This window comes from Lipotes vexillifer, unplaced genomic scaffold, assembly GCF_000442215.2.
Source record: "Lipotes vexillifer unplaced genomic scaffold, Lipotes_vexillifer_v1.1 scaffold61, whole genome shotgun sequence".
Taxonomy (NCBI): Eukaryota; Metazoa; Chordata; class Mammalia; order Artiodactyla; family Lipotidae; genus Lipotes; species Lipotes vexillifer.
In genome coordinates, this window is record NW_006787051.1 from 729,066 (window position 1) to 747,030 (window position 17,965).

At 38.4% G+C, this 17,965-nt stretch overlaps 2 protein-coding genes across 2 annotated transcripts in view; both read left to right on the forward strand.

Annotated features, from left to right (window-relative positions):
• Positions 1-6,218: 6,218 nt before the first annotated feature.
• Positions 6,219-7,191, forward strand: LOC103085438 (olfactory receptor 2D3). Its single transcript, XM_082931153.1, is given in 2 exon segments — positions 6,219-6,469; positions 6,471-7,191. Coding segments are annotated over 2 exon segments (930 nt in total). The 5' UTR covers positions 6,219-6,260.
• Positions 7,192-11,800: 4,609 nt separating this feature from the next.
• Positions 11,801-17,965, forward strand: part of ZNF215 (zinc finger protein 215) — a 24,702-nt gene continuing 18,537 nt past the window's right edge. Inside the window, exons 1-2 of the mRNA XM_007459831.1 lie at positions 11,801-12,035; positions 15,525-16,086. Of these exons, the coding sequence (XP_007459893.1) occupies positions 15,687-16,086 (400 nt within the window). The 5' untranslated portion in view covers positions 11,801-12,035; positions 15,525-15,686. The remainder of the gene's footprint in view (positions 12,036-15,524; positions 16,087-17,965) is intronic.

A 17,965-nucleotide genomic window follows, 5' to 3' on the forward strand; every position in this document is an offset into this window, starting at 1 on the left:
TCTGTTTTTCACCATTGAAAATGATGTTTGCTGTGGGTTTGTCATATATGGCCTTTATTATGTTGAGGTAGGTTCCCTCTATGCCCACTTTCTGGAAAGTTTTTATCATGAATGGTGTTGAATTTGTCAAAAGCTTTTTCTGCATCTATTGAGATGATCATATGGTTTTTATTCTTCAATTTGTTAATATGGGGTATCACATTGATTGATTTGTGTATATTGAAGAATCCTTGCATCCCTGGAATAAATCTCACTTGATCATGGTGTATGATACTTTTAATGTGTTATTGGATTCTAGTATTTTGCTATTATTTTGTTGAGGATTTTTGCATCTATATTCATCAGTGATATTGGTCTGTAATTTTCTTTTTTTGTAGTATCTTTGTCTGGTTTTGGTGTCAGGGTGATGGTGGCCTCATAGAATGAGTTTGGGAGTGTTCCTTCCTCTGCAAGATTTTGGAAGAGTTTGAGAAGGATTGGCGTTAGCTCTTCTCTAAATGTTTGACAGAATTCACCTATGAAGCCATCTGGTTCTGGACTATTGTTTGTTGGAAGATTTTTAATCATAGTTTCAATCTCAGTGCTTGTGATTGTTCTGTTCATACTTTCTATTTCTTCCTGGTTCAGTCTTTGAAGGTCATATCTTTCTAAGAATTTGTCCATTTCTTCCAGGTTGTCCATTTTATTGGCACAGAGTTGCTTGTGGTAGTCTTTTATGATGCATTGTATTTCTGTGGTATCCGTTGTAACTTCTCCTTTTTCATTTCTAATTTTATTGATTTGAGTCCTCTCACTCTTTTTCTTGATGAGTCTGGCTAAAGGTTTATCAATTTTGTTTATCTTCTCAAAGAACCAGCTTTTGGTTTTACTGATCTTTGCTATTGTTTTCTTTGTTTCTATCTCATTTATTTCTGCTCTGATCTTTATGATTTCTTTCCTTCTACTAATTTTGGGTTTTGTTTGTTCTTTTTTCTCTACTTCCTTTAGGTGTAAGGTTAGATTGTTTATTTGAGATTTTTCTTGTTTCTTGAGGTAGGATTTTATTCCTATAAACTTCCCTCTTAGACCTGCTTTTGCTGCATCCCATAGGTTTTGGATTGTCTTGTTTTCATTGTCATTTGTCTCTAGGTATTTATTGATTTCCTCTTCGATTCCTTCAGTGATCTCTCGGTTATTTAGTAGCGTATTGTTTAGCCTCCATGTGTTTTGTGTTTTTTACATTTTTTTCCCGTGTAATTGATTTCTAATCTCATAGTGTTGGGTCAGAAAAGATGCTTGATATGATTTCAATTTTCTTAAATTTACCGAGGCTTGATTTGTGACTCAAGATGTGATCTATCTCGGAGAATGTTCCGTGTACACTTGAGAAGAAAGTGTAATCTGATGTTTTTGGATGGAATGTCCTATGAATATCAATTAAATCTATCTGGTCTATTGTGTCATTCAAAGCTTGTGTTTCCTTATTAATTTTCTGTCTGGATGATCTGTCCATTGATGTAAGTGAGGTGTTAAAGTCCCCAACTATTATTGTGTTACTGTCGATTTCCTCTTCTATAGCTGTTAACATTTGCCTTATGTATTGAGGTTCTCCTGTGTTGGGTGCATATATATTTATAATTGTTACATCTTCTTCTTGGATTGATCCCTTGATCATTATGTAGTTTCCTTCCTTGTCTCTTGTAACATTCTTTATTTTTAAGTCATTTTATCTGATATGAGTATTGCTACTCCAGCTTTCTTTTGATTTCTATTTGCATGGAATATATTTTTCCATCCCCTCACTTTCAGTCTGTATGTGTCTTAGGTCTGAAGTGGGTCTCTTGTAGACAGCATATATACGGGTCTTGTTTTTGTATCCATTCAGTGAGCCTGTGTCTTTTGGTTGGAGCATTTAATCCACTCACATTTAAGGTAATTTTCCATATGTATGTTCCTATTACCATTTTCTTAATTGTTTTGGGGTTTTTCTGTTGCTCCTTTTCTTCTCTTGTATTTCCCATTTAGACAAGTTTCTTTAACATTTTTTGTAAAGCTGGTTTGGTGGTGCTGAATTCTCTTAGCTTTTGCTTGTCTGTAAAGCTTTTGATTTCTCTGTCAAATCTGAATGAGATCCTTGCCAGCTAGAGTAATCTTGGTTGTAGGTTCTTCCCTTTCATCACTTTAAATATATCATGCCACTCTCTTCTGGCTTGTAGAGTTTCTGCTGAGAAATTGGCTGTTAATCTTATGGGAATTCCCTTGTATGTTATTTTTCATTTTTCCTTTGCTTTTAATAATTTTTCTTTGTCTTTAATTTTTGTCAGTTTGATTACTATGTGTCTTGATGTGTTTCTCCTTGGGTTTGTCCTGCCTGGGACTCTCTGCTCTTCCTGGACTTGGGTGGCTATTTTCTTTCCCATGTTAGGGAAGTTTTCGACTATAATCTCTTCAAATATTTTCTTGGGTCCTTTCTCTCTCTCTTCTCCTTCTGGGACCCCTATAATGCGAATATTGTTGCATTTAATGTTGTCCCAGAGGTCTCTTAGGCCGTCTTCATTTCTTTTCATTCTTTTTACTTTATTCTGTTTTGCGGCAGTGAATTCCATCATTCTGTCTTCCAGGTCACTTATCTGTTCTTCTGCTTCAGTTATTCTGTTATTGATTCCTTCTAGTGTATTTTTCATTTCGGTTATTGTATTGTTCATTTCTGTTTGTTTGTTCTTTAATTCTTCTAGGTGTTTGTTAAACATTTCTTGCATCTTCTCAATCATTGCCTCCATTCTTTTTCCAAGGTCCTGGATCATCCTCACTATCATTATTCTGAATTCTTTTTCTGGAAGGTTCCCTATCTTCACTTCATTTAATTGTTTTTCTGGGGTTTTATCTTGTTCCTTCATCTGGCACATAGTCTTCTGCCTTTTCATTCTGTCTATCTTTCTGTGTATGTGGTTTTCGTTCCATAGCCTGTGGGATGGTAGTTCTTCCTGCTTCTGCTGTCTGCCTTCTGGTGGATGAGGCTATCTAAGAGGCCTGTGCAAGCTTCCTGATGGGAGGGACTGGTGGTGGGTAGAGCTGGGTGTTGCTCTGGTGGGCAGAGCTCAGTAAAACTTTAATCCGCTTGTCTGCTGATGGGTGGGGCTGAGTTTCCTCCCTGTTGGTTGTTTGGCCTGAGGCAACCCAGCACTGGAGGCTACAGGCTCTTTGGTGGGGCTAATGGCAGACTCCAGGAGGGCTCATGCCAAGGAGCACTTCCCAGAACTTCCCCTGCCAGTGTCCTCATCCCCGCAGTGAGAAACAGCCACCCCCTGCATCTGCAGGAGACCCTCCAACACTAACAGGTAGGTCTGGTTCAGTCTCCTGTGGGGTCACTGCTCCTTCCCCTGGGTCCCGATGCACACACTACTTTGTGTGTGCCCTCCAAGAGTGGAGCCTCTGTTTCCTCCAGTCCTGTCGAAGTCCTGCAATCAAATTCCACAAGCCTTCAAAGTCTGATTCTCTGGGAATTCCTCCTCCCGTTGCCAGACCCCCAGGTTGGGAAGCCTGGTGTGGGGCTCAGAACCCTCACTCCAGTGGGTGGACTTCTGTGGTATAATTGTTCTCCAGTTTGTGAGTCACCCACCCAGCGGTTATAGGACTTGATCTTGTGATTGCACCCCTCCTACCATCTCATTGCAGCTTCTGTTTTGTCTTTGGATGTGGGGTATCTTCCTTGGTGAGTTCCAGTATCTTCCTGTCAGTGATTGCCCAGCTGTTAGTTGTGATTCCAGTGCTTTTGCAAGAGGGAGTGACTCAAATATTAACCTTTTATCTGATATATGGTTTGCAAATATTTTCTCCCATTCCACAGGTTACCTTTTCATTTTGTTAATTGTTTCCTTTGGAATGCAGAGGCTTTTTAGTTTGATGTGGTTTCACTTGTCTATTTTTGCTTATGTTGCTTGTGCTTTTACTGTCATATCCAAGGAATCATTACCAAGGAATCATGTCCAGAAGCTTTTTCCCTATATTTTCTTCTAGGGGTTGTTTTCATTTATTTTGAGTTAATTTTTGTATATGGTGTGAGATAAGGGTCCAATTTCATTCTTTTGTATGTGGATATCCAGTTTTCCTGACACCATTTATTGAAGACACTATCCTTTCCCCATAATGTATTCTTGGCACCTTGTTGACCGTATATGTATGGGTTTATTTCTGGGCTCTCTATTATGTTTCATTGGTCTGAATGTCTGTTTTTAACCATTATTTCATGACTATGATGTGATAAATGTATTTTCTTGTGAATATTTTCTGCAATTTAGAGTATTTATTTAGAATGGGCTCCTAGAATTGGATTTAGAAATTGGGATAATGTTTGCGAGTAGTAGATGATATTAGGCCTTGGGGATTCAGGAACTCCTAATACTACTCTATTCTTAGTCATTCCTCTCCTTAGAGTTATACAAAAGAAATGTGAAGTAATGAAAAATAAGGCACTACTTTTTATTAACCAAGCTAGTCCCTAATGTCACTGAAGTTCAGAGCTCTGATAAGCATGGATTGGGCTATGTGGTCTAGTCTACAGTCATTTAAGGATCCCTTATGGCTTAAATCCATATTGTATCATCATATTACCTTCTGGCTGGCAACATGATACACAAGAACAACGTGATGATGAGCACACCTAGGAACTATTCAAAAATGAGAGAATAGAGCAAGTAAAGTTCTTAAGGGGGACCTTGTTCAACTTAACAGTCCAGTCCCAGGAAGAAGAGAAGTAGAAATGTGCATGACCTTTTAAAGCACAGTAATCCTACCCAGTAGTAATCATGGACCAATCAACATCCTCAAATGTTATAAATCAGATTTTTACTCCTCATGGGGAGAAAGGACTAGTAAAAAAAAGGAATTTCTCCCTTACCCATACTATTGAGAACTGGGTCAAAGCATATGAATATTTGAGTCACTTAATATATTTGACAAAATTGTTTCTCAGAAATATTGTCTTAACTTTCCTACTCACTTGCATTGTACAAAAATGTCTTTTTCTCTGCACCTTCATTATACATTATACAGCTAATTGATTCTGCCATTTATTAATTGCGTGATTTAACCTCTCTTTGCTTCAATTTTCTTATCTGCAAAATAAGAAAAATAGTGTCTACCTCATAATGTTATCAGGACAATATAATAATATAAAACCCTTATAGTAATGCCTGACATGTATTAAATGCTCAATAAAATACTAGTTATTATTTTTTGTTGTGATGTTGCTATTAAAATCTTAGCTAATTTCCTGGGTAAAAACTGTATCTCTCATTGTTGTAATTGTATTTAGTCATAATAATATTGAATATTTTTCTTATACTTGGTAGCTATTTGCATTTCTTCTTTGTAAATAGTCTTTTCATGTCCTTGGTCCATTATTTCTTGGACTCAACAATTTTCATAGTGTTTTATATGGAATCATAATGTAATAAAGTATTTTAACTTTTGTCTGATGTCTCCCTAAAATATTTTCCTCAGTTTGTAGTTTATCTTTTAATTGTGTTCATGATATTATTATCTCACAGAAATCTTTCAGTTTATGTTGGAAACTCTACACGTTTTCCTTCATGGTTTCTTAGAAGGCTTTTGTGATTTTCAAGTCTGATCCTATCCATATATCACAACAACTTTAACCTATTTTTCCTTTTTTGTATTGTTTTACTTTTAATATTTTATTCTTTAATCCAAACAGAATGGACCTTAGTGTTGATATGGCAAAGCTTTGTTTTTAAACCCAAGAAAATTTTGTTGTTTTTTAAGAGGTCAAATTAAATTGATGCCCAAAAACTGTTTCATGTTTTTCAAGCATATGTTATAATTAAATATGTGGTATTTTGAACAGTTAGTGGTGCAGTTTTATGCAAGGTGGTAGTCCTAACAGTATACATGGTCATTTCCTAATAATCTGTGTATAGCAATTTAGTAAAATCCACAGGAACTCTAATATCCTCATATCAGAAGTAGCCAAGAAGGCTTTAACAACGTCTATTTAATATAGATATTCTATCTATAAATAAGAGGCACTGGGGAGAGGAGATTTGGGGAAAATGAGGTGGATTTAAATTACAATCAACTAATAAGAATAAAAATATTCTACTTAGTATCAATTAGAACAAGCTGGATAGCAAAAAGCTAGAAATATCTAATTGGGTTTTTTAATTGAGCTTTAAATGAGCCTCTTCTACAGGACTTGATGTCATAAACCCAAAGTCTGTTCTTTTTGTTTGTGCCAAACAGGTAAACAAGCATAAATCTCAATGGGAGAAGAAGACCACACTTTTGTGGCTGAGTTTATCTTCATTGGCCTTTCACAGGACTTGCAGACCCAGATCCTGCTGTTTATTCTTTTCCTTATCATTTGTCTGTTGACTGTGCTTGGAAACCTGCTCATCACCATTCTCATCTTCATGGATTCTCGACTTCACACCCCCATGTACTTTTTTCTTAGAAATCTCTCTTTCACAGATCTGTTTCTCTACTAGTATTGTCCCTCAAGTGTTGGTCCACTTCCTGGTAAAGAGGAAAACTATTTCTTATTTCGGGTATATGACACAGATCATTGTTTACCTTCTGGAATGCGCACTGCTGGCAGTGATATCCTATGACCGGTATGTGGCTGTCTGCAAGCCCCTGCACTACTCCACCATCATGACCCCACAAGTGTGTCTCCAGTTGGCCATAGGGTCCTGGGCCAGTGGCGCACTAGTGTCTCTGGTAGATACCACCTTTACTTTCCAACTTCCCTATCAAGGACAGAACATTATCAATCACTACTTTTGTGAACTCCCTGCCCTCCTGAAGCTGGCTTCAGCAGAGACTTACAGCACAGAAATGGCCATCTTTGCAATGGGTATGGTCATCCTCTTAGCTCCTGTCTCCCTGATCCTTGTCTCCTACTGGAATATCATCTCCACTGTGATCCAGATGCAGTCTGGGGAGGGGAGGCTCAAGGCTTTCTCTACCTGTGGCTCCCATCTCATTGTTGTTGTCCTCTTTTATGGATCAGGAATATTTACCTACATGTGGCCAAATTCCAAGACCACAGAAGAATGGGATAAAATGATATCTGTGTTCTATACAGTGGTGACTCCAATGTTGAACCCCATAATTTATAGCCTGAGAAACCAGGATGTCAAAGGAACTCTCAGGAAACTGGCTGGAAGAAAGTCCTTTTCTCAGAGACGGTGACCTCTAGGTCTGACTTTTTGAGTAACATCCTTAAAAGAGGAGCAGGATTTCAGTCGACAGTTACAAGTTAGGTCATTTCAGGAAGAAGCATAAAAGTAAGGAACATATTCCAGAAACTGTGAATACACCACCCTAAACACAGGGAAGAAATAAAAGGATGAAAAGTTAGGTTATTTCTTGATTATGAAAAGCACTAAATGATAATTTGAAGGAGTTTTTGGTAAATTCAGCTAATGTGGACATGTTTTAAGCTTGATCACCCTTGAATTTAAGAGACTTAAACTGGATTATCCAGAGATAATGTCTAATATGAATCACATACCTGATTCTAACATTAAAGACATTTCAAGTTTGGATGTCCCAGTCGTACAAAACCAGGAATAGTCTAATCAAAACCATCAATGTATTTAATACTGGTCTCATTCACGGCCCAAAGCATTTCAGCTTGTAAAAAGGTACCAGAGGCCACACAACTTCCTAGTTCATGATGTTCTCTCCTGAAAGCTCCAGAAAATGAGTTTTTATATCATCACCCCAAAGTCCATATAAACACAGACTATCAGAGTAAAAAGTGAATTCAACAGTCATCTAATGCAAACATATATCTGAGGATTAAACCACTCCATAATATTGCCATTGAGTAATTGTCCAGCATTTGCATAAACAAGAATGGTATAGCTAGTGCTCTACGTTCTAGGATCATTCCCTTTCATAGGTAGATAGTTTTCTTACTGTTAGAAAGATCTTCCTTATGGTAAGTCAAAATCAATTTTCCTATATCTTCAACCCACTTTCCCTAGTTTTACTCCTAGAATAATTTTCATTATCCTTCTATACCACAACTCACTGAAGTCAGTTTCTATATTTGCCCAAATTCAATTTTCACAGCCAACCACACACTTGTTCCTTTAAAATTCCTTTATCTAACATGCCTTTGGTATCCAATATTCATTCAGGTCATCTTCCTCTGTATGAACGCAATTAACCCAATGAATATCTCTTCTGAAAGCAAAATGAATTAGAATTTTAGAAATTGGAGTTTACCATCCCTAGACTGACCCCTTAAGCTTAGATGCCTCTAACCACATTTCACTGTGGCTCAACTTGTCTAGAATGGTCAATTCTAGAGTCCACTTTAGGTTCTCATAAACTCTTAGTCCAAATAAACAGACTGACAGCTGCTTCACTCTTTTTTTTTTTTTACTCTTTATAATATAACATTTATTCACTTAAAAATACAGTAGATACAAAAAATAAAATGAGGGGGGTGGAGGGAATGGATTGGGAGTTTGGAAATAGCAGATGAAAACTATTGAATGGATAAACAAGGTCCTACTATATAGCACAGGGAACTATATTCAATATCCTGTGATAAACCATAATGGAAAAGAATATGAAAAAGAATATATGTATATAAATAACTTAATCACTTTGCTATACAGCAGAAATCAACACAACATTCTATATCAACCATGCTTCAATAAAATAAGTTTAAAAAAATTGAAATCGAAGGGGCTTCCCTGGTGGTGCAGTGGTTGAGAGTCCGCCTGCCGATGCAGGGGACGCGGGTTCATGTGCCGGTCCGGGAGGATCCCACGTGCTGCGGAGCGGCTGGGCCCGTGAGCCATGGCCGCTGAGCCTGCGCGTCCGGAGCCTGTGCTCCGCAACGGGAGAGGCCACAGCAGTAAGAGGCCCGCGTACCGCAAAAAAACAACAACAAACAAACCAAAACAAACAAAAAAAACCTACTGCCTCTCCTGCTATGGAGGGAGAGGGGGAATAAAGGGCCAAGAAGCTTCTAAAGAATCATAATAAAGATGATGTATCAGTCAGGGTTTGTAGTTGCAAGTAACAGAAACTGACTATGCATGATTTAAGCTAAAAGGAAAAATACTGAATAATAGTAATTCCGATTCTGCAGCCAGAATCACGGGCCAAATTCATTAACACAAATTCATTAACACAATGTCAGCTGAGGACATCATGGCCATTCAGCACTAGGTGGCGCAGTTTACACTGCCAACACCCTCAGCACAGGCCCTGCTGCTGGAGCTGCTAATTCCCTGAACCTGGAAATTGGAATGTTGCTGCTCTCTCTACCGCTGACAAAAAAAGAGAAGAAATTGCTAACACTACCTCAGCCAGGTGACCAAGGTTAACATAAATAGTGTTAGGTCCTGTTGTTAGTACGTTCTCTTGAGATGATGTGATGGAAATAGCACTTTATGATCGGAAGATCCCTCAAACCCCTAACCTGAGAAAAACAGACAAATTCTCATACATGGGCTTCCTATAAAATATACAACCTGTACTCCTCAAAACCGTAAAGGTCATCAAAAACAAGTCTCAAAAACTGTCACAGCCAGGAGGAGCCTAAGGAGACAAAACCTAAGCAAATTCAAACAAAGTATAAAGTTTAGTTAATAATAAGGTATTAATCTTATTTTCTTAATTGCAGCAGATGTGCCACAATAATGTAAATAATAATAATAGCAATGTAAGTCGATAGTGGGAAAAGGGGGTGTATATCAGAAGTCAATGTACTATATCTTCTCAATTTTTCTGTACATCTAAAACTGACCTAAAAAATAAAGTCTGTTTTTTAAAAAGAAACTTTTTGATGTCCTTGCTTTTTCATGTCACTGGCTCTAATTCAAAGTCTAGACTGGGTATATCTAATTGATCGAGTCCTAGCTGCAGTGCAGACAAAGGAAGTTAATATTAGATGTATTCAGTTTCCATGGATGGGGACAGGCTCCAACTCCCTCACAAGACTCAACAGAAGATTATAATTTTAGACAGTGTATTCAAAGGATCAGAAGCCCAAAACTGACAAATGTCCATAACACATGGCCCATGAAACCAAATCACCCCTATTCATATCTTGACTATCTACAAATTCCAGACTGACCAATGCAACTCACAATCTACACAACACAATATTCTGAGGATGTGCAGAACACAGAACATTGGGTGAAGAAATACAATAGCTTAGCATATGGAATGCTTCCATTGGTCGTTAAGATAGTCTTCATTTGATTGCGTTTACTAATATATTTTCAATTGCTAGTACAGTATTTGCCACATATTAAATTCTCAATAAAAATTGGCTGAATGAATATATAAGTGGTCTAGGAAAAGTGTTGGCTTAACTCAGGTCAAGTTTTCTCTATATTTTTTTCTTAAATACAGAGAAGATCTGGATTTCACAATGATAGAAGAGAACGGAGTTTGTAGCAAACAAGTCTATGCATCTTAAGGATCTAATCCCAGATGGCTTTACAATGAAAGTCATATATTCAGAGAAACCTTTAAAATTGTGCCCTTAAAAAAAAGCTGGACTTTAGTGAGGTGACTGCAAACTGAAAGTGACTCTTCTTCAATTAGAAAGCAGTATCTAGGCCTCTGTGGGCCTTTGAAGACACATGGTCAGAAACCTCATATCTATAAGGTATGAGAGGAAGGCTGGTCATTCCGCTTCATACTTGGCACCCTTTCCATTTCCCTGAAATCTTAATTAGCTAAAGACTATGTTTGAGCCTGTTTACTGGCAATACTCACAAGTTAAAATTTTTATTTTGCCTAGCTATTAACTGACTTTTATAAAGGTCAACCCCATCACAAACAATTCATGGCACACACCATACTCGTAATCTTGGAAAATATCATTCCACAATTCTGGCACATCTTACTAATGACCCTCTAAATCTTGAAGCGTTGAGTGAGTAGCAGTGGGACAAGTACGAAGAGATCTGAGCTTGAAGCTCAGCTTCGCTATCTTTTAGTTTCCATAACTTTGGGGATGATAATCTCTTCCTTATAGTGTTGTGGTGATGAGTGAGATGACATTTATAATTTGCTTATGATAGTAATGAGTACAGAAGAGTTTGGTTAAAACAAACAAAAATCTGGTTCCTATCTTGTTTGATCTAGATTTAAAGCTCCCTTCCTGGGAGACAGTCCCTGATTTACTAGTTTGAGTTCTTCCTCTGGGGCTCAGTCCTAGACTCCTCCTCCTTCTACTGTTTTCTCTCCTTCTCTCTGCAGCCTCATTCTCTGCGCCCCTCCCCATAGTATCGAGTACTATCTACGCATTACTGACACAAATTTTACAAGTCTGGCCCCATACACCTCTAAGCTCTCACTTACGTCCAATTTGACAATGCTTCTTGGATGTCACAAAGTATCTCATGTGTAACAAGCCAAAACTGGACTCATGATCTTTTGCAAGATTTTCTACCGCGATGCAAAATTGAATAAATAGTGAATGAGCGAATCAGTAAGTCAGTAAAAACCATGTTAAACCATGTTATATACAAGACCATATCTTTTCAAAATTACTTCACTGTTTTTTGATTCCAAGAAAATGGGGGAGGAGGGTGGGTGAAGGTGAGAAAGTAAAAAAATTTTGGCCAGTTCTCCTAGATGGGGATGGAGAAAGCCACAGAAATTTGACAAGGCCTTTTCCCACCTACCCTAAGCGTCGCCCTTGGTTCCTGGCCCTAGGGTTGGACTCACGTCTATGAAGCGGGCGGGGCCTGGGAAAGGGGCGGGATGGGCAGAAGCCCCACCCCGTCTACTTTACAAACTTGGGCCGCGGGGGCTTCTGGGGGCTTCCACGGATGGTGCGCGTGCGCGGGAGTGCGCCGGCCTGCGTCTTGGTATTCAGTAGATATTGAGCCGGCGCTGGCGTGTAAGGGACAGGTGTGGCCCGCGCTGCTTAGTTGAGGCGTGATTACTAACGCAAGCTCCCTCCCCAGGCTGGGAGGGCGACTTCTGCGGCTCCTCTGAACTGGCTCCTGGGTGTGACAGAACCCAGCCCTGGCTGGGAGCGGTGTTCGCAGGTATCACGCGGGTCAGCGGGCGGTGAGGACGCGGGTGCGTGGAATTGGGAATCCTGCTTGAGGGCGTCCACGCGGTCTCCTCAGCTTGTTCGCTGTTACCTGGATTCCAACTCTGTGCTCTGCAGTCTCTGCGGGAGAAGCTGGAGGAGGGCGCGAGCTGACAGGGATGGAGGCGTGGGCTGTGGTGGGAAGTTAGTGCGTGAGAGAGGAGAGGTAAAGAGGGCTGGGGTGGGAAACAGGACGGTTAGGTTCCAGATCCAGGTCTGCTGTCTCCTCTTCCATTCTGTGATGGGGGCAGTCTCCAGGCGTTTAATCTGGTAAATATATCTTGCTCAGCTGGTTTTGGAATGACTGATATGGATTCCCGATCCAGTGTGACTGGATCAATAGACTGGAAAAGAAAATGGAGAAAAGTTCATTCCAACTTGCCGTGCTGTCCCACTCATTCCTGGCCACTCCCTAAAACCTCTTTATTTCGGATGCTCATTTGCACACTGCTCTATGCTACTTTTTACAAGCTAATCTCGGAAGGCGAAAGATTCTCCTTACCTCAGGTTACTGCTCTGCCTATGACCTATTTGATTAAAATAACCCTTTTTCACAGATACTGCCTTTTCCCCATAATTAGTGCCTGTTCAAGTTCCTTGACGCTGTAAAATCCTATGAACTTGTGTCAGCTGGTTATTTGATCTAACTCTCCAGATTCCTGCCACCTGTGCCTTACTGAGCCCTTCCTTCCTTTGGTATTGGCTCAGCGTCTTAAATCTTCATTCTGAGTTCTACCATCATCCTTAAAGGTGTCTGTTTAGTACTTTAGAGTTTAAACTTTAACAGTTCTTGACTTTGTTTATTCCATTGGTGGTCACTTACAGACCACTTAAGCTATTCTCAGTCACAGTCATACCTTGGACCATTTATCATCCAGACTGTTCCTCCTTCGAAATCTTAAGTGCTAGCATATCATCCTGAACATCTCTAACCTGTCCTCCTAGCTCTATAGTTATTTATACTGAGTAATTTATTAATTTTTAACCTATAAACTCCTAGTATATTTTGTTGCCTTTTCTCACTTTGAGTTGAACATTTAATTCAACTCATTCTTGTTTAATTATATATATAAGGCTTTGCTATTGCCTAACAGTAGAACTTGAGCTGTTAGATTTTGAAGTGCAGTTTTTAGTGTTTTTAATTTGAGTTGTTTTCTAGAAGCAAAAGTTAAATTTCAAAGTAGTTGAGATTTTTTTTTATTTCTACTTGATGTTAAGATCTAGTTTTCATTCTGGTAATAAATGTGGTTTGTACCACTTTTATTTACTTTTTATTTATTGAGTTTTTTGGTAGCTTAATAAATAGCAGCTTTTGTAAGCATTCTCATAAGTGCTTGAATAGAAACTGCATTCTATCTGGTTTTATATATCAGGCTAAGCATGTTATTCATGTCCTCTATACTATCAATTTTACCTTACTTGTTAAGGACTGAGAAAGTTGCCTTAGTCTCCCATTTCTGTGGTGGTATTGTTGCTTGCATCTCTTGTTTTCTGAGGGTTTTGCTATAAATATATTTCATTGTGTTATTTGATACACTTAGTAGCAGTCATATTTCATTATGAGTTGTACCTTCAATCATTTAAAGTTCCCTCTTTGTCTCATTTTATTCATTTGTGCTTTTAATTCAATATACATCTTAATTCGGTATATCCCTGCATATTATTGTTGTTTACATTTGTTTGTTATTTTTTCTATCATCCCTTTAAGCTTTGGAGTTCTTTTGTTTTGGATGTCTCTTAATTTTTTACATAGTTGAGTTTAAATTTTTACCCAGTGCATTTATTGTTGCAATGGATATTCTTGTTGTTAAATCTGCTTTTTTTTTTTGAATGCTTACTTGGTTTTTTGTTTTGTTTTTAATATGTGATCTGTGAACTTTTTTTTCTTCTTTCTCCCTGTATGTTAATTCTGAAAGTTTCTGGGCCCATAGTTCACTGTTCTGCTGGATCTCAGTGAGTGATACCTCTTAAGCAATTCGGAACTTTCCTTTTTTTTTTTTTTTGGTAATGAACGTGTACTTTCCTTAAGTTTTGGAGAAGGTTTGTGTTGGATCTCAGAATGTTCCCTCAGTTGTTCCACTTTGCCCTGTGTCCCCATGTAATGGGGATACTAATGAGTATATAGATGGCATCAATACATTTCTACAAGACAGAAAGTGAAAATATAGTTTACAGAAGCAGTGTAGAAAAGGTCACAACTTAGAATATGCTAGGAGGTGACCACAGTGGAGGTGGAAACCCATCTGCCTATGAGAATCTTAAGCTGTTTCAACAGAGTATGGCAGTGAGAGTTAAATAGAACATAGGAATCGAGTGAAGGGTTACATGTGAAACATCTATTCCAGTCATCTCCCCAACCTCCCAGCCCTCTTCCCACCTACATAGAGAAGCAGTTTAGCTCCAGTGCCTTCCTCCCACAAAAAGTTCTTCCCTAAATAAATTGAATAAACCATCTGAGGAGAAGGAAGGCTTTTAGGTTAGGTGTTGACATTTCATAGTAAAACCTTTTCACTTTGTGGTGTGGGGAGCCCACAACTTGACAGCCTGCTCCTCCACTCACCCTAAATCAAAGTCTGCCAATGTGTGTGTCTCACTGATATTCACATGGCTCTTGGTAAGTCTCCCATTCAGGATAGACACCCATTAGGAAACCAATCTACTGATACAGAAGAAGTAGAAATTCATATGATGATCTGGAATAATCAATGTAACACTTGATTCTTAAATATGAGCAGAAAACTAGGGAATACCAGATGTCTAAAAACCAAGATAAATAGAAAACCTGACCACAGAATCAAAGGGAATTTAGGAAACAGAAAACTCAAATTAGAATCTTCAGAGAAATTTGAAACGATATTGTAACTGTACAAGCACAATGCTATGGAAAAAGAACCACTGGCCTAGAGGCTTATAATAAAAATGACTTCTGAATGGTAAATTGCATCTGGACTGGGAGAACTGTAAATCAGATAGAAAACTGGATCTGAACTCCCCTGAACGTAGTGACTCATAATCTGGCACGCTCTTTGGGGAACCCTGAGAGCTGCACTTGTAGAGTTGTTAGATATCAGCTCCTGTAGAAGGCTTTTCAGTCAAGATGCTTTCTGCCCAACCTACATGGTCCACATCTCCTTGCACTTGAGCTATACTCTGTGAGAACTGCCACTGAAGAAAAATTCCAGTTACTCACTCCTCTGTTAGCAAGCTTTGTTTTCTGTCCAATAGCCTTCTTAGTAACCTAAGTGCCAAATATGACCTGTGGTAGTCCTGCAACGTTTAAATGTTTTGTTGAGCCTAAGACCTCCCTTATTGATGGGTATTGCAGACTGGCTTTTAGAAAATCCTGAAAAATTGAAACTTTTGATTGTTATAGTCTGGGAGTGTACTTTTTGACCTATCCATGTTCATTATCTGTAGGTCATATTTATGTCTTTTTTTTCAGTCTCTTGGGTGCCTGAATATTGGCTCTGCGTCTGAAGCTCCTGAAACTTTTCTCACTGCATATATATGTATATAGTACGCAAGTGCTTAGCCCAAGCATGAGAATTATTGGAATCCTCTGATAAGGCAAATTTGAACTGCAGTGGGAGCTCTGTGTAGGAAGATGCAGCCTTTAAACCAGTTGACGGCTATCTCAAAACCTCAAAACCTGGCTCCTCACGAACAAAGTGAGGTCCTGAGAGCAGATGTGTCTTGGCAGCCAGAATCCATCCCAGTCGTGGAGACAGATGACTGTGAAGCCTCTCGTCTAAAGTTCAGACATTTCCAGTATTTGGAAGTGTCTGGGCCTCATGAAGCCCTGAGCCAACTCTGGGAGCTCTGTCTTCAGTGGCTGAGACCAGAAATTCATACAAAGAAGCAGATCCTAGAGCTATTGGTATTGGAACAATTCCTGACAATTCTCCCTGAAGAAGTCAGGACTTGGGTGAATTTACAACATCCAAAGAACAGCAAAGAAGTGGTGAGCCTGATAGAGGATGTGATTGATATGCTTAAGGATGAAGGTGAGAATATAGAAAATTGGAGGTAGAATAGTTGACCCTTCCCATATGAAGAAGAATTATCTTTAAAAAAAAATTTTTTATGGATGCATAGTTGATGTACAGTATTTATGTGTTACAGGTATATAACATAGTGATTCATAATTTTTAAAGGTTATTCTCCATTTATAGTCATAAAATATTGGCTATATTCCCTGTGTTGTACCATATATCCTTATAGCTTATTTTATACATAATATTTTATACCTCTTAATCCTCTATCCCTATATTGCCCCTCCCCCCTTCCCTCTTCCCACTGGTAACCACTAGTTTGTTCTCCTATATCTGTGAATCTGTTTCTTTTTTGTTACATTCACTAGTTCTATTTTTTTGATTCCACATGTAAGTGATATCATAGAGTATTTGTCTTCCTCTATCTGACTTATTTCCCTTAGCATAAGAACTTTTTCTGAAGCTAGAAGGTGTCAAGGGCCAGATCATGAAGAACTTTACTATATTAGGAAGGCTGAACTGAGATCTCACAGATTGAGTAGGGGAGTAAAATAATTTGATTTACCTTTCAAAAATACTGTGTTGACTTCAGTGTAGAGCAGGGATCAGCAAACTATGACCACAGGCCAAATATTTTTGGAAATAAAGTTTTATTGGAACACAGCCACACCCCATTCATTTACATTTTGTCTACAGCTGCTTTCATACTATGACTAGACTTGATTAGTTATAGCAGAGACGGTATTGCCTGCAAAGCCTAAATAAAATATTTACAATCTGGATCTTCACAGAAAAAGTTTATCAACTTCTGCAGTAAAGGATAGCCCTGAGAGCTCTGAAAATAGGAAAACCAATTAGGAAGTATTGTAGTAGATCAGATGTTAGAGAATGGGGAAGCATTTGGGAAAACAGAGGAGTTTGAACCTAAAGGGTTTACATATTAGGTGTGAATGGGACAAATGTTCTGGCTTGCATGAATGGAGCATAAGTAAGTTTTCGTTGGAGAGGAGATTGATATATTAATTATGTGGCATGTTGAATTTGAGGTCTTTGTGGGACAACCACAGTGAATAATCTAATATATATAGTTAAAAATATGGCTTTAGTGTTCAGAAGTATAGCAATTTCTGTTGCTGCTGTAACACAGTACCGTAAACTTTGTTGCTTAAAACAATATGAATGTATAGTACTACAGGTTTGTAGATCAGTGGGTCTCTCTGGGCTAGAATCAAGAAAGAAAAATATGGAAACTTATAGGTATGAACGGAAGTAGGAAAAATACAAATCCTTAGGAAGAACCAGTATTTAAGAGCTGGCATAGATCTAACTACCAATTATAGAAAATAGAGAATAGAGGAACATGTTAAACTATACCATGGGAATGCCATTACTAAAATCCAATCTGTGGGAAACTGCAAGACAATCTAGTTTCTAAAACAAAATAATTGTAAGGGAGTAGGGAGGGGCTATGGAAGAGGGATTTAGAGATTAAAAGAAACATAAAAGATGTGTAATTGATCATGTGAATATGTGGACCTTATAAGACATGAGGCAACTGACTGGATATTTGACTAGGCATTATTGATTAGAGACAGTGATGATACTATTGGGATTATATTTAGTCCTTAGCCAAAAAGGAAATAAAATGAAGTACTGAGCAAAATAAGAAAACTCAGGGAAGCAAGCTAGAAAGGAGTAATCCAGAAAGCAAGGAACCAGGAAAGATTGGTATCTTGAGCTAAGAAAAAGGAAATCTTCAAGAAGGGAGTGTTCAACAATGTTGCAACAAAAAGGTCCTGTTAAGATGAGTATTGAAAATAATTTATTGAAATTGTTGATTAGATCAGTGGTCCAACATGGGTCTCCCTGGGCTAAAATCAAGACATCAGCA